The sequence below is a fragment of the Mustela putorius genome, unplaced genomic scaffold (genome assembly GCF_011764305.1).
Source record: "Mustela putorius furo isolate JIRA1106 unplaced genomic scaffold, ASM1176430v1.1 tig00537350_pilon_pilon_pilon, whole genome shotgun sequence".
NCBI lineage: Eukaryota > Metazoa > Chordata > Mammalia > Carnivora > Mustelidae > Mustela > Mustela putorius.
Genome location: NW_025422471.1, coordinates 5,699,037 through 5,719,778, shown reverse-complemented (window position 1 = coordinate 5,719,778; position 20,742 = coordinate 5,699,037). Strand labels below are relative to the sequence as shown.

The 20,742-nt window shown below is 44.1% G+C and overlaps 1 protein-coding gene across 1 annotated transcript in view; it reads left to right on the top strand.

Moving 5' to 3' along the window:
* Nucleotides 1-7,541: 7,541 nt before the first annotated feature.
* Nucleotides 7,542-20,742, top strand: part of RGMB (repulsive guidance molecule BMP co-receptor b) — a 30,778-nt gene continuing 17,577 nt past the window's right edge. Inside the window, exons 1-4 of the mRNA XM_013044168.2 lie at nt 7,542-7,853; nt 8,836-8,911; nt 12,147-12,418; nt 18,011-18,519. Of these exons, the coding sequence (XP_012899622.2) occupies nt 8,907-8,911; nt 12,147-12,418; nt 18,011-18,519 (786 nt within the window). The 5' untranslated portion in view covers nt 7,542-7,853; nt 8,836-8,906. The remainder of the gene's footprint in view (nt 7,854-8,835; nt 8,912-12,146; nt 12,419-18,010; nt 18,520-20,742) is intronic.

Here is a 20,742-nt window from a genome sequence, read left to right as displayed (position 1 = left end):
ACCCATCTCTACACTTCCTCAAGGACTCAAGTAACAGTCTTCTCCATCCTTCCTCATGACTCCTTCCATAAGACAACCTGAAGATTCCCTTGCCTCCCCACCACTCCCTCAAAGCCCCTTTCTTTCTCCTTGAGATGGTCCTTGTTTTTAATCATCTTTCTCCCTATTGCCACAGACTAAATAAAACCATCTCCTTAATTGTCTGGTGCATTTTGGTTTTCACCAGAAACCTGTTCCAACCCTCAGCTCGCCTGAGGCAGTCCATCTTGATGGTGGCTTAGGCCACATGCCTTAGGATCATCTTTGGCTTCTCATCCCCATCTGATCTATCAAGAAATCCTTTGGATTTGAACATCAAAACAGATCCAGAGTCTAGCCATTTCTGAACAATTTCTTCAGTACCATTGATCTGAGCCACTACCATCTTACATCTTACATACCATCCTACTGGACTCTGAGCTTCCATCCTTCCACCTTCCATCCTTGGGATATTCTCCACAAACCAACATGAGCAAACTACTGAAATTTAAATCATGTAATCTCAAAGGTTTTCCACAGGTTCCTAAATTCGGTCAGAATCCTTACAGTGTCCTAGAAGTTCTCTGCAATCCAGGCCTCCATAGTATCTCTGACTTCATAACCTACCACTCTCCCTGGCTCACTCCGTTCTGGCAAATAAAACTGGCCTCTTTTCTCTTTCTTGAATATGCCTCAGAATCTTTGCCCTGGCTGTTCTTCTGCCTTGAGCTCCCTTCCTTCAGATAAGATACTTAGGTCATTCAATCAACTCCTCCAAGTATTTGTTCAAATGTCACTTTCTCAGTGAAGCCCACCTTAACCACCCTTTAAAACATTGGGCATACAAACCAGCATTCCACATCCCACTATCATGTTCTATTTTTCCCAGAGCACTTTGTTCCTCTAAATATACTCTAGAATGTTTTCCTGTTTATGTTTATTGTCTTTCTCTCTCTAGGAGGGAGAGGAATTTTTATGTTTTATTCATTGATGTATTTCTTAGTTCCCAACTCTATTCTCTTTCATTGATATATCTGTAGTACATAGAAGAGTTTTGGTACATAGTAGGTGGTTTAATAAATATTTGTTGAAAGATCGACCAGATAACTAACTCGACTGATTGAATGAATAAGTAAGACATAATAATACTAACTGTCTCTCTATAGTAATAATGAATGCAGTAATGCAATTGTGCACTAATGACCTGGATTGTTTTCCATTACGACTCTGTTGGACTTTTTCCACATCCCAGTTCTCTTTCCAAGCTCTGAATGCGGTAGGAAACACTAGTATTACTGTATATCTGGAAGCATGGACAACTCTCATGCGTGACCATAGTCACACAGTCCTAAGTAATAAGGAAATGGCAGAAGCTAAGTTGTGAATCAGGCGAGAGTATGTCCATAAGATAAATTCTGTTTGTGAATTCGTTAGAAACTTAGAGGCCTCCGTTTGAAGGAGTGTGTACCAAAACCTGTACTTCAAAAATCAAGCCATAGGGTACTACTGGGCATTCAATCAAGTCCGTAATGTTCATTCAGGTCTTGATAATAAGAGTTGTAGGGAGTAGCAGAACGTGAGTTGGGGAAATTAGAGACTCTTCAGCTCTCTGCACCCCTGAGGAGAGATTCTTGATCGGGCTAGAAGGGGATCACAGGTTTTATATAAAATTTCTAAAAATAATTTTTGAAAAATATTTTATTTATTTATTTATTTGAGAGAGAATGAGTGAGCAGGAGGCAGAGGGAGAGAGAACGTGAAGACTGTACAGTGAGCTCAGAGCTGGACATGGAGTTGCTCCTACAATTGGAAAACCATTACCTGAACCAAAACCAAGACTCAGAAGCTTAACCAACTGAAACACCAAGGTGCCCCTCTAAAAATAAGTCTTAAGTTTTTTTTTCCCAACCAGTTCATTTTCAATTCACCTATTACTTACACCAATTTTATTTGTCTGTGACTTAAACACTTTAGGATGAATCTGTGTGCATTCTAACAAGCCTGCCCAGTAAATAATCTAGAACAATAAGTCTGAAAGAAACAACTGGGGCTTAGAATTGGAAAGACTCAGTTCAAACCTGTACCAACCACTTACTAAGTATATTTGGGCGTATTCTTAAATCTTTTCATTTAAATTTCCTCATCTAGAAAATGAGAACAACAATCTGTGCTTCAGAGCAGTTGTAAGGGTGCAGATAGATCTCCAGAGAGTCACATACCAGGTGGTGCTCCTGCTAGCAATTAAATAAATGCTGCCTTCATTTTTCTATCTTCCTGAGGTGTGGGACCAACCCAGAAGTCTCCCTCATTCAAATGCCAACTGGGAATTAAAGAACTCTGCTTAAATTGCTAAAAATTCTCCCAGCTTTAGGTACTTTCTGCCGTCGGTTTTTCTGTTCCTTGAACACTCCAAGTTTGGTCATACTTGAGACTTTGACCTCTGCCTGGAAGCCTTTGTCCCTTTTCATTACAGGCCTTCATTATAGATGTGGTATCTCAGAAAGTCCCTTTCAGGAATGGTGGCTTCTTCTCGGCCGTCTTACTCTGTATCATAGCCCTCTGTTCCTTAAACTCTATAGCATTATTAAAGCTATTTTGTTCGTTAACTTGTTTACCTCTTTATTCTCCCACCACCACCAGCATGCACATTCTTGAGGGCCTTGTCTGAATTGTTTACAGCGCTATCCCCAGGACTTAGAAGACTGGTAGGCTCGTTAGTGAGTGCTCATAAATCAGTCACTTAATGAAAAAATTAGAAAGGATTTATCTAGTCAGTATCAGATTCCTGGCTTTAATAAGGAGCAAGTATCCCGGATGCTAACTGCTTACCAGGGGGTCTGGTGCATGCATCCCCTCTCCTCCACGGACCCTGCCCCCAGGGCACAGGGAAAAGGGAAGCTTCATCCAGTTCATATAGATTCCTCCATCACTCACCCATTCCTCACATTCTTTGTTGATGGACAGTCCCAACTGAGACAGCTGAAGCGCACATTAACTACTCAACAGCAAGAACCTGACTTCCGCTGATCCTTTCCGACTCCTAAACTATTCTCTTCTTTTGAAACAAACCCCACTCCTGAATTCAGCCAGATTTATTTCACTCAAGCTTCTGATAAACATGCAGTTTTCATCCCTGAATTCATTCTTGGGCTTGAGTCTAGCCTTGCTTCTGGCACAAACACTACCTGAGCCTCTGATACAGCTTGGATGATTCAAAATGATGGGATGATGAAATATGAGAAAAGAAGGAAGAGAAAACTTATTATTTTTATACTTGTGATTATTTGAACAGATTCCTTTGGTCCCACTACTGTTCCAATTTATTAAATTGAATTAAAATGTATATTTTTGGAATTTTCTCTAGCATTGATAAAGTATAACCATAATCATTTATTATATTAAAACAGCAACTAAAATTCTTAATTGGTAGTGTTGACTATTAGAATGAGGGTATCCAATTTCCCATATACCTGAGATCTCATGGAATTTCAAGGATTGAAGTATATTCCATTCTGTAATGTTTTTATAATGTTCTTGCCACTCTTGTTCTTACAAGTGAGTGTCTGGATAGAGATTCTGCCTCTAAAAGAAACTATCAATTACCGTGGTAGGTCTAAACTGGTTCACAGAAGAATAATGTTGCATTTATTTATGTCTCTAAAAAGGTAATTTTCCAACTTCTGGGAGTTTATTTTTTATAGAGCAAATATAATATAAGAGTGGATATATACTTTGCCTCTTAAACTTTATATTATAAGATCTAGAAAAGATAGTCTGTGTGTATAATGACTGCAATTGAAATAATCAACAAATATAACCGGGAAAAGGCTGGTCCTTGCAGTTTCATGTTCTACTCTTTTGCACTGTGCTGAATGGCTAAAAGGTTCATGACAAAAGATTTTCTAGTAGCACACGGGCAAAAAAATATGGTTTTTCTCCTGACACTTGAAGGAGATTATGGTCCATTGTTTGAATCGTATTTTTTCATGACTATTGACTTTATTAATTTAATATACCTTCATTTACCTATTTTATTGTATACATATGCAGGGATATTTTAGTAGTGCAGGATTTCTCTAGAAAATTAGACTTACATTGCTGACAGAATGAAACAGTGTCATGTTTTGATATTATTTCATTTATTTGTTTGTTTTCTTTGTTCAATAGCTCTGTGTCTAGATGTTTCATTTTTTTTTAAATTTGCAATTTACCAGAAATTCTTTACCTTCAATTCTTGACATTCAAGTCAGCGGTCTTACATCTTTGTACAGAGGGAAAAGCACAGCAAGTTCTCATCCTTTTGAAAGCAGAAGTAGGTCTTGGATCCTTTACATGGTTACTCAATTTAAACAATGATCCTCTCAAACAAAACAGGTATTGATGAACTTCAATAATATTTATCTAAATAAACTATTTTTCTTAATCACATGTAGAAAGCAGGATTTCTCCTAAAGCATCATTTTATAAATGTTCTCTTTCTTACCAATCTTATTAGGAGTACTATTAATATTTAAAATAGTATAATTTATTAGCAATAATAATAATTCTAAAACATTATAAGTACATAAAGGAATTGTCAAATTGAGAATCAATCTGAAGCTATAGAAGAATTTCAACAAAATATACAGGAAAACCAAAACAAGAAACACTAGAAAACAGATTCATATGCTACAAGATAATTGAGATGACGCCCCCAAACTGCAAAAGGAAAAAATTAGAAACATCAAAAGTAAGCAAATTATGTATGATCTTAACAACTGGAGAATGTGATGTATACATTAGCTGAACATTTTAAAAGCTGAAGTTCTATCACATTTAAGTGGAAATTCAGAAGACACAGTGCATCTTCAGGTCTCTTAACAGTCAACAGACAAATGCTCAGTCGATTTTACCAAAAAGTGACTTCCTAACCCTTTTCTATTCCCGTCTTTGGCTTATATTGGTTGGTAGGAGAAAAAAAAGAAAGATTCAGGTAAGATAAGAGAAAAAATAGTAGAGCATTAAGCAAGATAAAAAATTTGGGGAGAAAAAATAAACTATGTCCTTTTACTAATGGAACATCCAAAGTCCAGTTAGGAATATAGTAGTTTATAGCATGTATGAATGGGACCGTGGGTGGGTCCCATTCAAAACAAATGAAAGAAACCATATTAGATAAGCACAAAATATTTTCCCACCACTATTGTTAAAGAACCTTTTTTTCCCCCAATGAAAAGTGTACTCTTTAATGGATACTTTTTTAAAGTGTGCATTGCTATGAAAGCTAAGCAATTTTCAAATTTTGGTTGAAATTGAAGAAGCAAGAAATTTGTAATTTAAGAATTAATACTTGATTGTGAAATTTCACCCTTTTTTGTCTTGGTTTCAGAAAAGATTCCACAGAAAACAGCCCGGGGTTGCCTAGAGGGAGAACTAAGCCTCAAAGTTCCCAAGTGGACAGTGAATTGAAAATCCTGGAAAGTATTAGGACGCTAAGAAAATGGTGAATGTATTGATTTAATGAATGCATTTACATGATGATTGACAAGTGAGCATCCAGGTTCCACTGCCCAATATTTCTGGGAAGGGAAGGGTGGGAAGAGGATTCTGGCAGCTTGTGCCTACTATATCCATGCCATCCAGACCGCTTGAGCAGAGAAGTAGGGAGAGACTAGGTCTGCATTAGGTAGGAAATAGATCACAAAGCTTTCTTTGAACTCTTGTTCACCACTTATTTATGTGTCAGCTTGTCTTTGTGTTGGTAGAAGGAAAAAAGAAAAAGAAAAACATAAGACTGGCCTTTAGATTCTGAATCAAAGCTCTGCTCTGCTGATTGCTGGTGTGGCTTTTCAAAGGCAAAGCAAGTGGGGACATTGAAATTCCTTGTTTCTCTGGACCTAAGGGACTTTTATTTTGGTTTAGGTTTGTTTGTTTGTTTGTTTGTTTAATTCTAAGTATCAAGAACACGATTTTTCAATGTATCTTACATTTATCTTAAAATATCCCCAGTATTTTTTTTTCCCAATTTGATCGGCACTGAGAGAGATTGAAGCAAGGTGAGAAAACACTTTAAAAGGGAATCCAGGGGTGCCTGGGTAGCTCAGTGGGTTAAAGCCTCTGCCTTCGGCTCAGGTCATGATCCCAGGGTCTTGGGATCCAGCCTCCCATCTGGCTCTCTGCTCAGTAGGGAGGCTTCCCCCCACCACCCTGCCTGCCTCTCTGCCTACTTGTAATCTCTGCCTGTCAAATAAATAAATAAAATCTTTGTTTAAAAAGGGGGGAATCTGTAGGTGTGAGGAGGCTTCCCTTGTGACCTAATTTCAGAACCCGAAGGAACCAAACCACTGCCCCTAACACACACTTTCTTGATAGTGACCTCTAGTTCAAAGACATTAAATCAGTTGCCCAAGAGTCCCACTCAGAAAGTCAGGTCAAGACCCTCCTCTCTGGATTTCCACTTTGTCCTCTTTATGCTGCCCTATGCTGCCTCTAGCGTTAGATCAAGAAATTATAAGGAAGAGTGGGGACAGGAGAAGAGAAGCAAAGCTGGAGAGGGTCAAAGATATTCTAAGGAGATTTAAAAAAAAAAAAAAAAAAGTGGAATCCCTAAGTCAAGATGCTGCAACTTTTCCCTGGACAAAAAAAAAAAAGTAAAATAAAATAAAAAAGAAAGCACCCTGCCGGTGCTAGCACTGAAGGCACAGAACAATAACTACCTCTGAATACCTGTGATGCTTACTTTTTAACTTTGAAAGATCAGCCTAGGGGGAGAAAGTTAATCCGTTCCTTCTTGCTCTCCACACCTTCTCTGATTCAAGTGATTGTCGTTCCCCGAACATTTCGTGGACTTCTTCTTTATAACCTGGGTCTTAGACGTCTTTTCAAATCCCCCCCCACCCCCATCACAATTCACAAATCGTTATCCTGGGCTTTCGTAAGCTGAAACATCCACATTGGCACCTTGGGTGGACAGGATAGGTCGCTGGATTCATTTCAGCGAAAGTCCAGAGACCATGCCCGCCACTACGCCAAACCCCTCCCGGGCCCCGCCACAAACACCCACCATTTATAGACACTCGGGAGACCCTCAGAGATCATTTATGTAGAAGAAGGGGTGCATTTTGTGGCGGCTGGTGCCGTGTGGCGTGGAAAGGCGGGCGGGGGACTCCATCTGTGCCTCTGCCAAGGCGCCGAGCGGGAACAGCCTGCACGCGTCCGTGGCCGGCCTGCCCCAAGACGGCTGCCACGATCACCAACCGGGAATCGGCTGGTCCTGCTGGTGGGCAAAGGCAACGCGGCGGGGTGGAGGGCGGCGCGGAGGGTGGCGCTGGCAGAGTGAAAGGCCTCTTTGTGCGGGACTTGGGGGTAAGGAGGCGGTGAGCATGGAGAGAGCGGAGCGGGGACCCGGAGGCTGGGACTCTGGGACGCCGGTCCCCGCCACTCATCAGCGGCGCCGGAAAGATCCGGGTAGTGCCTACAGGGGGCGGTGTGGGGCTGGGGGGGGGGGGGTGAAGGCCCCTAGGCTTGGTCTTCTTTGAGACCTAAGGCGAGAGAAAGACACTTCGAGAACGCGGGAGGGAACTGAGTGATTTGCCTCCCCGCCCCCTTCCCTGGGTGGCCGAGAGATCGCGCTGACTGGAAGGGCGCAGCCCCTCGCCCGGCGCTCACTCAGCAGTCAGGGAGGCGAGAAAGCGGCCCCCGAGGCGGAGCCTCCGTCCTGCCCCCGGGTATCGCTGCCCCCACCTGGGGGAGAGAGGCGGGCGCCGCGCTGCCCTCCCTCTGCGCCCCCGCCGCGTGGCTTGCGGCTTATTTTCCCAGCTGGCAAGCGTCGCGCTGCAGACAAGGGAATGCCTGTGGTGAGTTGTTTATTTTGTCGAAGTTTGCGGTGGGCCAAGGGGGACGTGGGGGGCGAGCAGCAGGCAGAGGCCCGGACTGTTTTGTTTAGGTCTTGGTCCACCTGTGTGGTATAAATCTGCCAGCCTCAGGGCGGCGGGGGGCCAGGGTGAGAACACCCCAACGCTCCAAAAGGCTTCTCTTGCAGACCTAGAACCACATTTGATTCTCCACTCCTGGAATCGGCTAGATCCTAGCTGACACTACTCCCCGTACCTCGGATCATTGCTTCCTGTCCCTGCTGCGTAAACGGCTGGCGCTGTAAAGGACAGTCAGTGCCTATGACCCAGGGACAGCTGTCCATAGAAGTACCTCCAGGGTACCCTTCCCCATTTCTTGAAGATAGGCGAGCTGAGTATGTGATATGAGGGGCGCTCTTGAAACTAGTGGGAACTTGTTTTGGCGACTTGTGGTGTGAAGTCCGTTCAGGCGTGTCGGGTCTGCGGAGTACCACAAACTGGGATCCAGATTGGCCAGAGTTTCCTAGACTTGAAGCTGGGGACGGGGGCGGGGAGGAAGGTAAGCGGTTGGCTCCCAGGGGAACCCAGAGGACACCCCCCCCCCCCGGGGCTGATGACAGTCACCACCGCGGCCGCGTTTGCCTGGAAGAAAAGCCTAAGTACATTAGCGAGCTGGTAAAGCTTTTAAGGTCTTCTTGGGAGTCAGTGGCTGGCTAATGAGAGGTTAATTTTGTTTGGAAGAGAAGGCTGCGCTGGTTTCCTGAGATAAATGGACAGGAAGCGCATTACCTCCGCGCGCTGGCAAGCGGTTCCCAAATGCTTTTTGCACCTGCCGCTTTGAGCGGTGTGATCCGCTGCAGAGCCCGCAGGGATCGTGGGCGCCGGCTGTGTACTCTCGGGTGATGAGCCCCACTCACGTCCCGGGCCCCCTCCTTCCTGGGGCGCAGCGCTCACGCCAGGCTCTGGGGTCTTCTCTCACACCCAGGTCCTGCGTGCTCCAGAGCTCGGGGGCCCCCTGATCCCGTCAAGCCCCCTCCAGGATCGGAAGGGTTAAGAATGATGTAAGTACAATCCACTAGCTGCTTGCTGCTGGGCTGTCGGACTCCGGGCTATTTCAGCCCCCGCTTTGCGGTCACCCTGGACTAGAGAGCTGGGCGGGGGTGGGGTGGGGGGCTTACTCTAGAATGGGTAGCACAAATCGTTATCGCGGTCAGCTCCCTAGCTCCTCTGTCCTAGGTGAGCCCCTCGTGTTAGATGTCTGGAGATAAATCAACAGGGGAATAGTTAAGACAGCATGTATAATAGGTTCAGGAAAAGAAACTTCTCATTCTTATTCAGAATCCATTCATGTTGCTGGCAAGTGTTTTAATTCTGTTCACTTACACGTTCATACCATGGGATGCTTTGCTGTGTCCTCTAATTGTGCTGTTCTGGTCTCATCTTTCCTTCCTGAAAACAAAGATGAAGAGAGAAAGAGTACAAGTAACAAGAAATAGGGTGGGTGTGTGAGCTGTGCAAGCTGTCACGTCATGATTTTTTTTTTTTCTGATTAAGATGTAAGACTTTTATAAGTCATTGACTTTATGGGAGGAAAATCCCCAGATTTTTCTTTACAGGATCTTAAAATCCTGCTTAACTTACAGTATTCGAGCCGGAGGAATGGATGCGCTATAAGCGACCATTCACCACGCTCTTGCTTTACAAGCCCGTTCGGGATCTTGCTAACAGTCCGAATTTACCCTGCGAGTATGTCAACTGACCTAAAGACTTGAAAACAGGAACCACCTTGCGGTTTAATTGTGAAAATTAACATTTTACTCAAGCAGGCTGAACACTTATGTGGTAATAAAAAATGAATTGTTAGCCTTATAAATCTTGGGCTTGTCAAATTTTACAACAGATGAGCAATAAAGCACCTTAGAAAAAAATGAAGTTTTCCCTCTGAAATACAGTTCCATTTCTATACAAGAATTTGTAGTGGCTCGAGGATGCCCTCTATTGATAAAATAATTTAGAGCACTGTGTGTTTAAGGAGCAGTATAAGGAGGTGGGGAAGAAGTGGCAGGGGGAGAAACCAGTGAAAGTAATGATAGCGGAAAAAAAACCCACCTAAACTGAATTTGATCTTAACTTTTGGTTATGTGTTTTGAAGTATGATCAATAAAGTGGCATGCTTCTTTCATAAGGGTCGAATTAAATCTTGGGTTAAGGGAAAAGAAACATCTTATTGTTAGTTTTTGTTAGCAAAATACTTTGAAAAACTGCTCAGATTTGGTTTATTTTAAAAGATGTTTACCAGCATTTCACTAATTTCAGTTCATGTATTTCATGTAAGAATTGCAAGAGAATAAATTTTTGGTCTCATAGTATTTACTCCACAATACTATCTAAAAATCATTATCAGATAACTCTGCCTGCGAAAAGTCATTTCTCCAGGCAACTCTGAAGCTATTATTAAGCATATTATGGATATACACAAGGTTTGGATTATATCTTGGGCAGTGAAAGGTGTGTTTACCACTTGAGTCATCATAGTATGTAATAGGTAAGTAATGAAAAGTTACAGTAAAAATAGATAGACATCCTTCATTAGGGACCTAGTGGTTTGTACAGTTCATAATGTGTCTAATGAGTAAGCCGGAGTGATCGAAGGGTTGCCCTCAATTATCCTAGTCCATTGATTAGCACATTGTTACATGTGGAGTATTAACGTGTCGGTGGTTGATACGAAATTGCTAATTAGAGATTATGAGTAGTGAACCGGTAGGGTTGCAAACTGCAATTTGGCTAGAAGTGAATTTAAAACGGCAACCCCGAGCCCCTCGGAGGAATGGCAAAGGCAAGGACAGTGGAAGTAGCTCCTAGTCTTTGAAGCCATTCTTTAGATTAGATACCACTTCGCACCTACTGATAACAAATTGGAACCTATCATCAACCTCACAACATGCTTTCCTGTGACAAGATTTGGCAACCTCTTTCCTGGCACACGACCGGGTCTTTTCCCCCTCGTTTTTGGATCTATCCAAGTGACAAAAGTAGAAAGTGACCTGCCATTGAATTACTATGCTAATAGACTAAGAAAAATCGTGGAAAAGCCGCCGAGCAACAAGAAACGGTGGCGTAATTACTCCACACTGCATTAAAAACTCACTATCCTCATTAACCTAATTACATTGTAACCGAACTTGTCGGAGTTCGCCCACTCTCAGACTCCTCCCCGCTGCTTTCAGGAAGGGAAACGTCAGAGGAACAATAACGCCAGAGCCCCGCACAAGCCGCCCGCGAATTCCGCCGGGCGCTGGTGGGTCCCTTCCCAGCCCTTCCGATCTGTTCCCGACCGCAGGTCGCGTTCGGATTTCCAACGCCTCTGGGCGCTAGCTTTACAGAAGGTCGGGAAAAGGCTCGGAACGCGGTTCCGCAGATGTGATTGGCTGCGAGGGGACCTGCCGCACGGCTCCGGGTAAAAGCGCCCGCTTCCTCTCAGGAGCCGGGGCTGGCGCGGGAGGGACAGAGTGGGGGTGATTTAGAACACACACACACACACACACACACACACACACAGACACCAAAAAACCTTCAGGGGAAGTTAAACCCGATCAACATTAATTAAAGGGGAAGTCAAAAGCGGGTGCTTTTGTTAACGCCGACAAGAGAGTTGCCGTCGGCAGTTTCTGTCGGGCACGAGGAAACAGTAGATCGCGGAAAGGGGAGAGAAGCGGAGGGAGCAGGAGGGAGGTTGAGCCCGGGCGCGGCGGACCGGACTCTCACCCTGCGGACGCGGAACTCGAATTACAACGAGTACGCTGAGGGCGGGTGGAGGTGCGGGGGGCGGGCGCTTTGGGCCCTGCGAGTGGCGGGCTGGGCCCAGAGGTCCCGCGCTTCCAGCCAATGGGGTTGGAGGGAGGGGCTAGGCCGGAGGGGTGGGGACGACGTGGATTGGCGCATGTAGGGAGGGCGGGGCGGCAGTGCGGGGCTGAGATTGATTGACCGCAGGTCCGCCGCGCAGATATCCGGGATGCCAGCGGCTTCTCGTTAGGGCTGGGCGCGCCTCCGGTGGGTCCACGCCCGCTGAGCCCACGCTGGCCGGGACCCGGGCGCCCGCGCTTTTGGGGCCGGGCTCAGCGCTAAGCTCACGGTCTTTGTGTCTTTTCTCCCGCCCCCTCTGCCCCGCCCGCCGCCTCCGGCCGCCGCGATGCCGCTGCGCCCCGTTGCCGCCGCCGCCGCCGCCTCGCTCCGCCCGCGGCGCGCTTTTCGCTGCGGCGGTGGCGGCGGCCCGTACCCGACGCGGGCCTGAAGGAGGAAGAAGAGGAAGCGAGGAGCGTCCCCCAGTCCATGCCGCAGCCACGGCCACGGCCACGAACCCGACACGGCGCCCGCGCCGCCGCCCTCGCCGGAGCCCACGAGACCTGCATGGACGGGCATGGGCTTGAGAGCAGCACCTTCCTGCGCCGCTGCCGCCGCCTCCGCTGCCGCCGCCGGGGCTGAGCAGCGCCGCCGCCCCCAGCTCTGCCCGCCGCCCCTGGCGTTGCTGCTGCTGCTACTGCTCAGCCTCGGGCTGCTCCACGCAGGTATGAGGCGCGCGCGCGAGGGGAGCCAGCCCGGGGCCGAGTGCTTTGTTCCCAAACACCCCGGTCCCGAAGGCACACGTTGGGGCAGAAGGGCGGCGTGGCGTGGCGAGACGGGAGAGGCCTCCCGGGCTCCAGACCTGCACCTTTGCCGGGCTCGGGGCGCGGCGGCAGGAGCACACCCGCGGGGTCGAGCGGCGCGCCCAGGGCGCAGTGGAGAGGCCTCTTTCCCTCCCTCCTTTTCCCTCCCTCGGGTTTCCCCGCCTTCGACTGGGACCGTTGGTAAATCTCCTTCCCAACAGCCGCTTATCAAAGATTTAGAGCGCGGGGGCGGCGGGGGCTGCGCCCCCGGGACAAATGTTCCGGGTGCTTTATTGCTCACTGTCGCGGTGTTTACTGAAAGTCAGGCTGGGATCAGGTTTCCGCCGCCGCCGCCGCCCCCTTCGAGGGGAGACCGGGAGCCTTGTGCTGCTGCTCTGGAGTTGGGGGTGGCCGTGAGGGGGAGAAATGGCCCCACGTGTAGAGATTCTCAGCGGAATTGGAAAACCGGGGGCGGGGGGGTGAATCTCGAAGTAACTTAAACGTCTTTCACCGAGGAATTTCTTTCGTATTTGCGAAAGCTGCTTTTAATTCCGCTTTCACCCTCTTTGGGGGAAACTCGTGCTTTGTGGCTCGCCGCGTGTTTTCGGGTTCCAGGAGGGGGTTGACAGATGGCACAAGGCTTTCTGGAGGCCGGCGCTCCCCCCGTGGAAGCAAGAGTGAGTTGTCTGGTCCTCCCGAAGTAGGCCCGCAGACGAGCCTTCTCGCAGGTGGTACTTATTTTTCTTGTGAAATAAGTTGCATTAACCCAATGTTCTGTGTGCGTTGTATCTCAAGAAAGCCTGGGGTGGGGATATTTAGGACCTTCTTTCTAAGTAAGGACCACGTCGAGGAGTTTGTCTCAAGAATTTATTCAGTGTCAGGCTGAAAGATAAATTCTGTTTTGAGAACAACTAGAGCATGAGATAAGTTTTTCTTCGAGACTTTTTTTTTTTTTTTTTTTTTTGTCTTGTATTTTATGACCACAGTCTCAACGGCTCTCTGATCTGGAGAATCCTGAACTGTAATGCCACCCAACTGTGTGGAGTAGTATTTATTTATTAAGTCATAGCAGCCTTGCTAAAAATCTGGGAGGTCTTCTAAGTCATGGGGGAAAAAATGTGGCATTTGAGGAGACTTAATTCACGTTTCGGAACTTTGCATTGTGATAGAACAGCTGCGTTTTAACACTCACTTGGGGAAACATAGGGTGGGATAGTAAGTGATTAAGTGATAGTAAGTGATAAACCTTACCGCGATTAAGGTTTTAAATGAGTGACTTTAGAATCTTAGTAATGTCAACCTGTTTACAGTCACATGGAAATTTTTAATCATGTGTCAAAAGCTACATTCAGGAGCATTTTGTGTGAAGAATCTGTCTTCTTAATGTCAAAGTGTATGTTTCTTGAAATGGAAATTGAAGTATTCTTTAGGACTGTGTGTCCCTCATGACTGCTTGGATATTGTTTCCCTTCCTTGTCAGAGGGTTCTAAGACAAAATTGGAATGTGGTCCTTGAAAACTTCTTTTCTGGCCAGTAATGAAAAACTGAAGTTGTTACAATGTTTAATGTGAGCTGCCTTATTTCAAAACTTGGGATGAGAAACTCCTCTCAGTATCTTCCTGGGTCTTCACTAAAGTCACCATTGGATTCTACCTAGAGTTTCCGTGGTGAGTGATACCTGTGGACAACTTGTTGGGGTGGAATGATTAATTTGGTTACAAGGGGGAAAAAAAAAGGCTCCATTATTGAAAGATTTCTTTGAAGAGTGTTGGTATTGAAATGCAAAGATTGTTTTCTCTTCAGAGAGCCTAGTGGAGTGCTCTTTGCAGATGGGCTACCATATGTTTTATGCCTGGATCCGTATAATTTGCCTCGGCACCCCATATGGCCCTGCGTTTCACTTAATTCAGCTTCAGCATATCTTATTTCTTTTATTATAAACTGGTGATTGTGCAGCAAATTCACTCGTGCAGTCCTGGCCTCAAGGAAATGGTCTTGAATGGTGAGGTCTTTGAATCATTAACGGAAGCTGTAGACCCACAAATCCTTTAGCACTTTCATTAACTGGAATGAAAACACTATCACACCAATCATTGATCATCTGACTTGAAAAATGGAGACATCTGTAACAGCAGAGTTTGTTTTCTGCCCTAGGAAATAAAAAAAGTCCTTTCATCCCCCCTCCCTCACATCCACTCTAAGCAAATCTCTACAATTCCTGAATGGAGATGCAATATAGGAGTTACTTGCTTACTCATACTCTTCATGGCTTTGTTGGCTACATCCTTGAGATTGTTTCTGCTCTGCATTGTCTTGGCATCTTGACAGGAAGCTTACTTTACCGCCTGCAACAGGCAAAGTGTGCGCTGTCATTATAAATTCATGAAGCCTGGATATTTCTGGGTGTATGCTGCGAATTAGTCATTATACAGGAGCCTGTGATGGGCTGAAACTGCTGACCCAGATGCACTCTCTAGTTAGTCCTCCTCTTTTCCCATCATCTCTATTTGAAAAGGCTGTTGGAAACCTCATCCCACGCAAAAGAACACAAGGAGTTCTATTTGATGTGACATTTCTCAAAAGAACTGGCACCTGCCTGCTGGGAAAAAGGGAGAGGGGAGGAGGATAAGGAAGGCAAAGGAGGTGGGAGTCTATATCGTACTTCTCTCCCGAACAGTTACATCTGCATCTCATGCTCTTCTTACTTTGGATATTTTATGACTATTTAAAATAATTATAAGTAAATGTATGCTCGGAAGGATTTTATAGACCATAAAAAGAACAAATAGGCATTGCAAGTTTAGCGGAAAGTTCCCGTCCTGTCATTTATTCATAGTCTAGGAGCTGTTCTTTACTCACTGATCTTGGCCCAGTTTTTATTTCCTTGCTTTCTGCTGGCTGTGAAATCTTATTTAAGAAGAAAAAAATAATAATTGGTAGAAGAGTTGTCTTTTTTTTAAGTTGTCAGCTATTGTTGTGAGAATCAGGAATTTAAAGCATCTGTGACCTGAGGAAGGAAAAGATTTGAGGAAAGGCACTTTATCCTGGACTTTGTTCTAGCTGTTTATGATCCAGCCACGACAAGGCTTTTAATATCCCTTTGTCTTGATTGTTCCAATATGTAAAATGGCTCTAATGCCTTTGAGGTTGTTGGTTGGTTTTTGGTTTTTTAAGTCAAACGGTTGAAAAGGACTTGATCTACTTTGGAGAGAGAAATTCTGTAAATATAGGAGCTGCTTTTGTCAACTCTAGAACGAGCCAACATGAGATAGGCCAAACATATGAAGGTGTTTTTGTGATTTTTTTTTTTAATGGGATTTAGTGATAGCTGTAAGTCCATAGCCCCAAAACAGTAATTTTTTTTTTTTTTTTAACTCACATTAGAGCCCAATCTAGACTACATTTTTCCCTTCTTGGTCTTTGAAATGTAAAAACGGTGGGAGAGGTGGCTTGAGGGGTTGTCATCCCCCAGTCTTTTCTGCTTAACTCAAGCCAGAAACAGAGATTACAGGTTGAGGTTGTCATCCCCCAGTCTTTTCTGCTTAACTCAAGCCAGAAACAGAGATTACAGGTTATTCCATTCAGGCTTAAAAGCACCTTAATACTGGAAAGATTATAAAGTATTTTTCTAAAATGATACTAGGGTTAATTTTAAGTCTTCATCAGCTGAAGTCCTAAATCTTGATACTATCCTGAAATTTATCCCCACATCTTAAAATAATTACATATTTAACATATATTCTTTTTTCCCCATCACTTTGAATAAGAATTATAAAATATTTTATGCCTGGAGCAAATCACAAAAACAACCTCCTCTCATTTCTGAGCTGAGGAGTCTGAGACTTGAAAGTATGGAAAGTTACTCCAGTTTAGAGACCTAAAAAGAATGTTTAAGTAACACAAAGTACGTGTTAAAATTAGTTTCTATAAAACTTGAGGTGGATGTTTAGGAAAAGTATTTTCCTTTTCAGTAATTCTAGCATTCCCAGTTTATGGGTCAGAATATAAAACTGGCGCACACAACTGACCTAGTATTGGCAATTCTTGTATCTTTTTATGCTTTGAGAGGTTTTTAATTTTTTAAAAAAGAGTTTTTTGAGAGAGAGTGTGCATGTGGTAGGGCAGGGGTGGTGGGGGAAGGCAGGCAGGAGGAGCAGAGGAAGAGGGACTAGCAGACTTCACAGTGAGCTGGGCATGGGGCTCAATCCCAAGATGATGAGATTCTCACCTGAGCTGAAATCAAGAGTTTGGTGTTCAACCAGCTGAGCCACCCAGGCGCCTCTTAATTTTTTTATATGAGGACCTAGTGGCAAAACATAATTTGAAAATTGACTTTTTAAAAAAATAAGGCAGTTGGAGTTGGGGTTTTTTTTTTAATTATTTTAGCTTTGCTTTAATCATTAGGTGTATCTGAACTGTTGACTTAAGGAAAGAAGTCATTTATATATACTCTAAGAATTCTGTGTGCTGGTTCTCTTTCTTTTTAGATTTCTCTTTTAGATTTTATTTATTTATTTGACAGACAGCGATCACAAGTAGGCAGAGAGAGAGAGAGAGAGAGAGAGAGAGAGGAGGAAGCAGGCTCCCTGCTGAGCAGAGAGCCCGGATGTGTGGCTGGATCCCAGGACTCTGGGATCATGACTTGAGCCGAAGGCAGAGGCTGTAACCCACTGAGCCACTCAGGCTCCCCCCTGGTTCTCTTTCTAATAAAACAGTCAGTGGAATCAACTGTCCTTGCAGTATGATTTCAATCTGGTGTTCTTTTTGATTTAGTGTACCTTTCCTGATGACCTACTTGTGACCTGGGATCCAGTAGTGATGGATGTTAAGGGAGAAGTAAATACACAGCTTGATCCAATGAGTCACTCTGTCTTTTTAAGAGAACAGTTAGATTTCAGAGCATCCAGGAGATTGTCAGTTTATGTTCAGTTCCTTAATAAACACCCCTAAGGAAATACAGAATAACTTAGTACCTGGATTTTTTCTTGTTACCCTGTAGCTGTACTAGAGTCAGGTAAAGGGGTTTTAACTAATCATGCTATAATTTAGGGGTCCCAACCTGAGGCGTGGAGCCTTAATTGTGGTTTTGTGCATAGACGCTGTGCTTTCCAAAGCAAATGACTTACGCCCTTTCCAAAATCAAAACAAAGGTTCACATCTTTGGCTTGGCCTTAGAGCAAAGGAATCTTTTTCAAAATCTGTAAACAATAGCAGGGGTGAAAAGGTACTCCATTTAGCCATTCCCTTATAATTTTCATGTAAGAATACTGGACCAGACTCGTGTTCACTCACAGCAGCTCATGATTTCAAGTTTTAAGGTAACTAATTGCATGCAGTTTTTCTCCCAGTGGCTGAGACATGTGGAGGCACAATGCAACCCTATTTCTGAAGGCCTTCTTAAAATAGGAGGGTATGCTATAGAACAGTTTCCAAAGGAGGATGTCATTTTCTCATGAAGCCCAGGAAGTTGCAAAGCATTCAAAAAAATGTTGGGTCTTATCTTCTTTCTCATAGGTGACTGCCAACAGCCGGCCCAATGTCGAATCCAGAAATGTACCACGGACTTTGTGGCCCTGACTTCGCACCTGAACTCTGCCATTGACGGCTTTGACTCTGAGTTTTGCAAGGCTCTGCGTGCCTATGCTGGCTGCACCCAGCGAACTTCAAAAGCCTGCCGTGGTAACCTGGTATACCATTCTGCTGTGTTGGGTATCAGTGACCTCATGAGCCAGAGGAATTGTTCTAAGGACGGACCCACATCCTCTACCAACCCTGAAGTGACCCATGACCCTTGTAACTATCACAGCCACGCAGGAGCCAGAGAACACGGGGGAGGGGATCTGAACCCTCCTGGTTACCTTTTTTGTGGCTTGTTCGGAGATCCTCACCTTAGAACTTTCAAGGATCACTTTCAGACGTGCAAAGTGGAAGGAGCCTGGCCACTCATAGATAATAATTATCTTTCAGTTCAAGTGACGAATGTGCCTGTGGTCCCTGGATCCAGTGCTACTGCTACAAATAAAGTAAGTATACTTTTTTTCTTTCTGACTTGTAACTTGAAGGTGTTTGATTCTTAAGACAATTTTTTTTCCCCTTTGGACAATTCTTGAAGTATGATACAGAAGACCTAGTTTAAAAGGAACCTTTTCTTGTTTTTGGCAAGCAGTTAACAGGGTGAATGGAGGATTAAATGAAAATTTTTGTAAAGGATTTCTCACTGGAATCTTAGGGCTTATGTAAAATGTGGGTCTAAGTTTAAGCAGTGATACGAAAAATTTAAAAAATACAAGTTGAGTTTCTATGGAAAGACAGGTTGGTTTAAGGGGAAAATGTATACTTTTTTTTTGTGGTGTCTTTTTTGAGTGTGATTCTTGTCACTTTGGTTTCTAAATCCATATTCTGACTTTTCAGATGACTCACTTGGGTGTTCTGAGAAAGCTCTGAAACCTGGGGCAATGGCCCGTCAGGAAACATAATTTATTGGAAATTTGGAAACTGTAGTAAAAATACAATGGCTATAGGCCAGCTTCCTAGTGGCAAACCCAGAGTATTTTTGTTATTAACCTTGTCATGACTAAGCAATTTTAGAATTGGGTATTGTGGAGCAGTGATATATAACGTGTATGTAATCTCAGGAAAACAATTTAATGAAGAAGCCAGGGGGAAAACTGACAAAAGTAAGTTCAGCTAACCCTGCCTGTCTGTATTCTTGTTTGTTTGTTTTAAAGAAACTGATACCTAATAGAGTTTATTTAAATCAACTTTAAGGTGCCAGTGTCCGTGCAAATGGGTGAAGAGCTAGGAACAAGGTTCCCAGTTGCCAGTGAGTACTAATTCAGGCATTAGTAAGTAAATGTAGAGGTCAGAAAAGGTTTTCCAGAAGAAAGACTGTCCCAAGTAACCAGCTTCTTCCCAGTCTCCCCTAATCACAAAAATCACACAGAACTGTTTCATCTTGCTCAATTTCCTTTATTCATCAGTTGGTTTAGACTAAAATGTAATTGACAAGGATCAAGCTTTAGTAATATTTATGACTGTTCTTTTGATTCCAGAATACCCTCCCTTGCCTCCAAACATGGGTGGCATGTTTTTTAAGTGAATTTGAATTATTTTACTTGGCATTTTGAGGAGGTAATTTTATAGCACCTCCAGAGATACCTAGAGACACCCAGGGGTCTCACAAATCTAAGATTAGAAGTCGTTGCTCAAAACAAAGAAGTCTGTTACATTAGTCCAGACATCTAGGGGAACTCAAAAATGTTTACACTTCAGCTCCCAGTAAAAGCCCAGGCTTTGCCTTTCCAAATCCTACATCTCATATAAACCTTTCCTCCACTGGTTTTTATAAGTATGTAAATGATTTTTCCTATCTGTATGTTAAAATATGTGCCGGCTATAAGTTGCGGTAGAAAGTTACACAATTATGAAGTTATAAGACAAACTATGGCCAAAAATCCATCATTGCTGCAGCGTCTTAGGGCATAAAACCTGGGAATAGCCTTTAGGGAAAACGTGAGATCAAAAAAGCAGTTCCACTGGGAATGGAGAAAGTCGTCATCGATGGTGTAGGTAACTGAGGGCTTGGAGGGCCGTCAGCGGTACTTTGGAGAGGAGCAGGTGCTTTGTGCATGGGGAAATACTCAAGCCTTAAATTTAATTTTCCGTGCCTTCCATCCAATCGTGTGTCACTTCTACTTGTTAATTAGCCTTTCAGAATTCTGTACTTTTTAGTGATTGTTTTGGAATTAATTGGAACAACTAGTTACCTTTCAAGTATCAATATTCTATAAATGGAACAGTTGACACTGAAGTTCTTTAGGTTGGGATCCATTTCATTTGTGATCAGGTCTGCCATCGTTTTTAGCAAATGAATAAGAAGTACAGCTTCATTTTCTCCTACAGTTTGATGAGGATCAAAAGTTTTGCCCTTTCCAAAAGGGATGAGGGAGGCAAGCTGTCCTCTGACTTAAATTCCAGCAGACAATGAGAATACTTGGTCTTTAAGTGCACTGTTGGAAAGTAATTCCCACATCTGGTGACCATGCTGTTCAGGAGCCCATGACTCTGTGGTTTCACCTGCCTCTGATAGTTGTGGGGTTTTTTTCCTTCTGTTTTTTGCAGCTCTCCCCAAAGCTCCCAAAAGCATCTGGAAAGTTACTGCCAAAGACCTATCTCCGTGATGATGTCACCTGTGCTGGTGAAGCACAACTAAAACCCTAAAATTTTGCAGTGCAATTTCCTTTTAC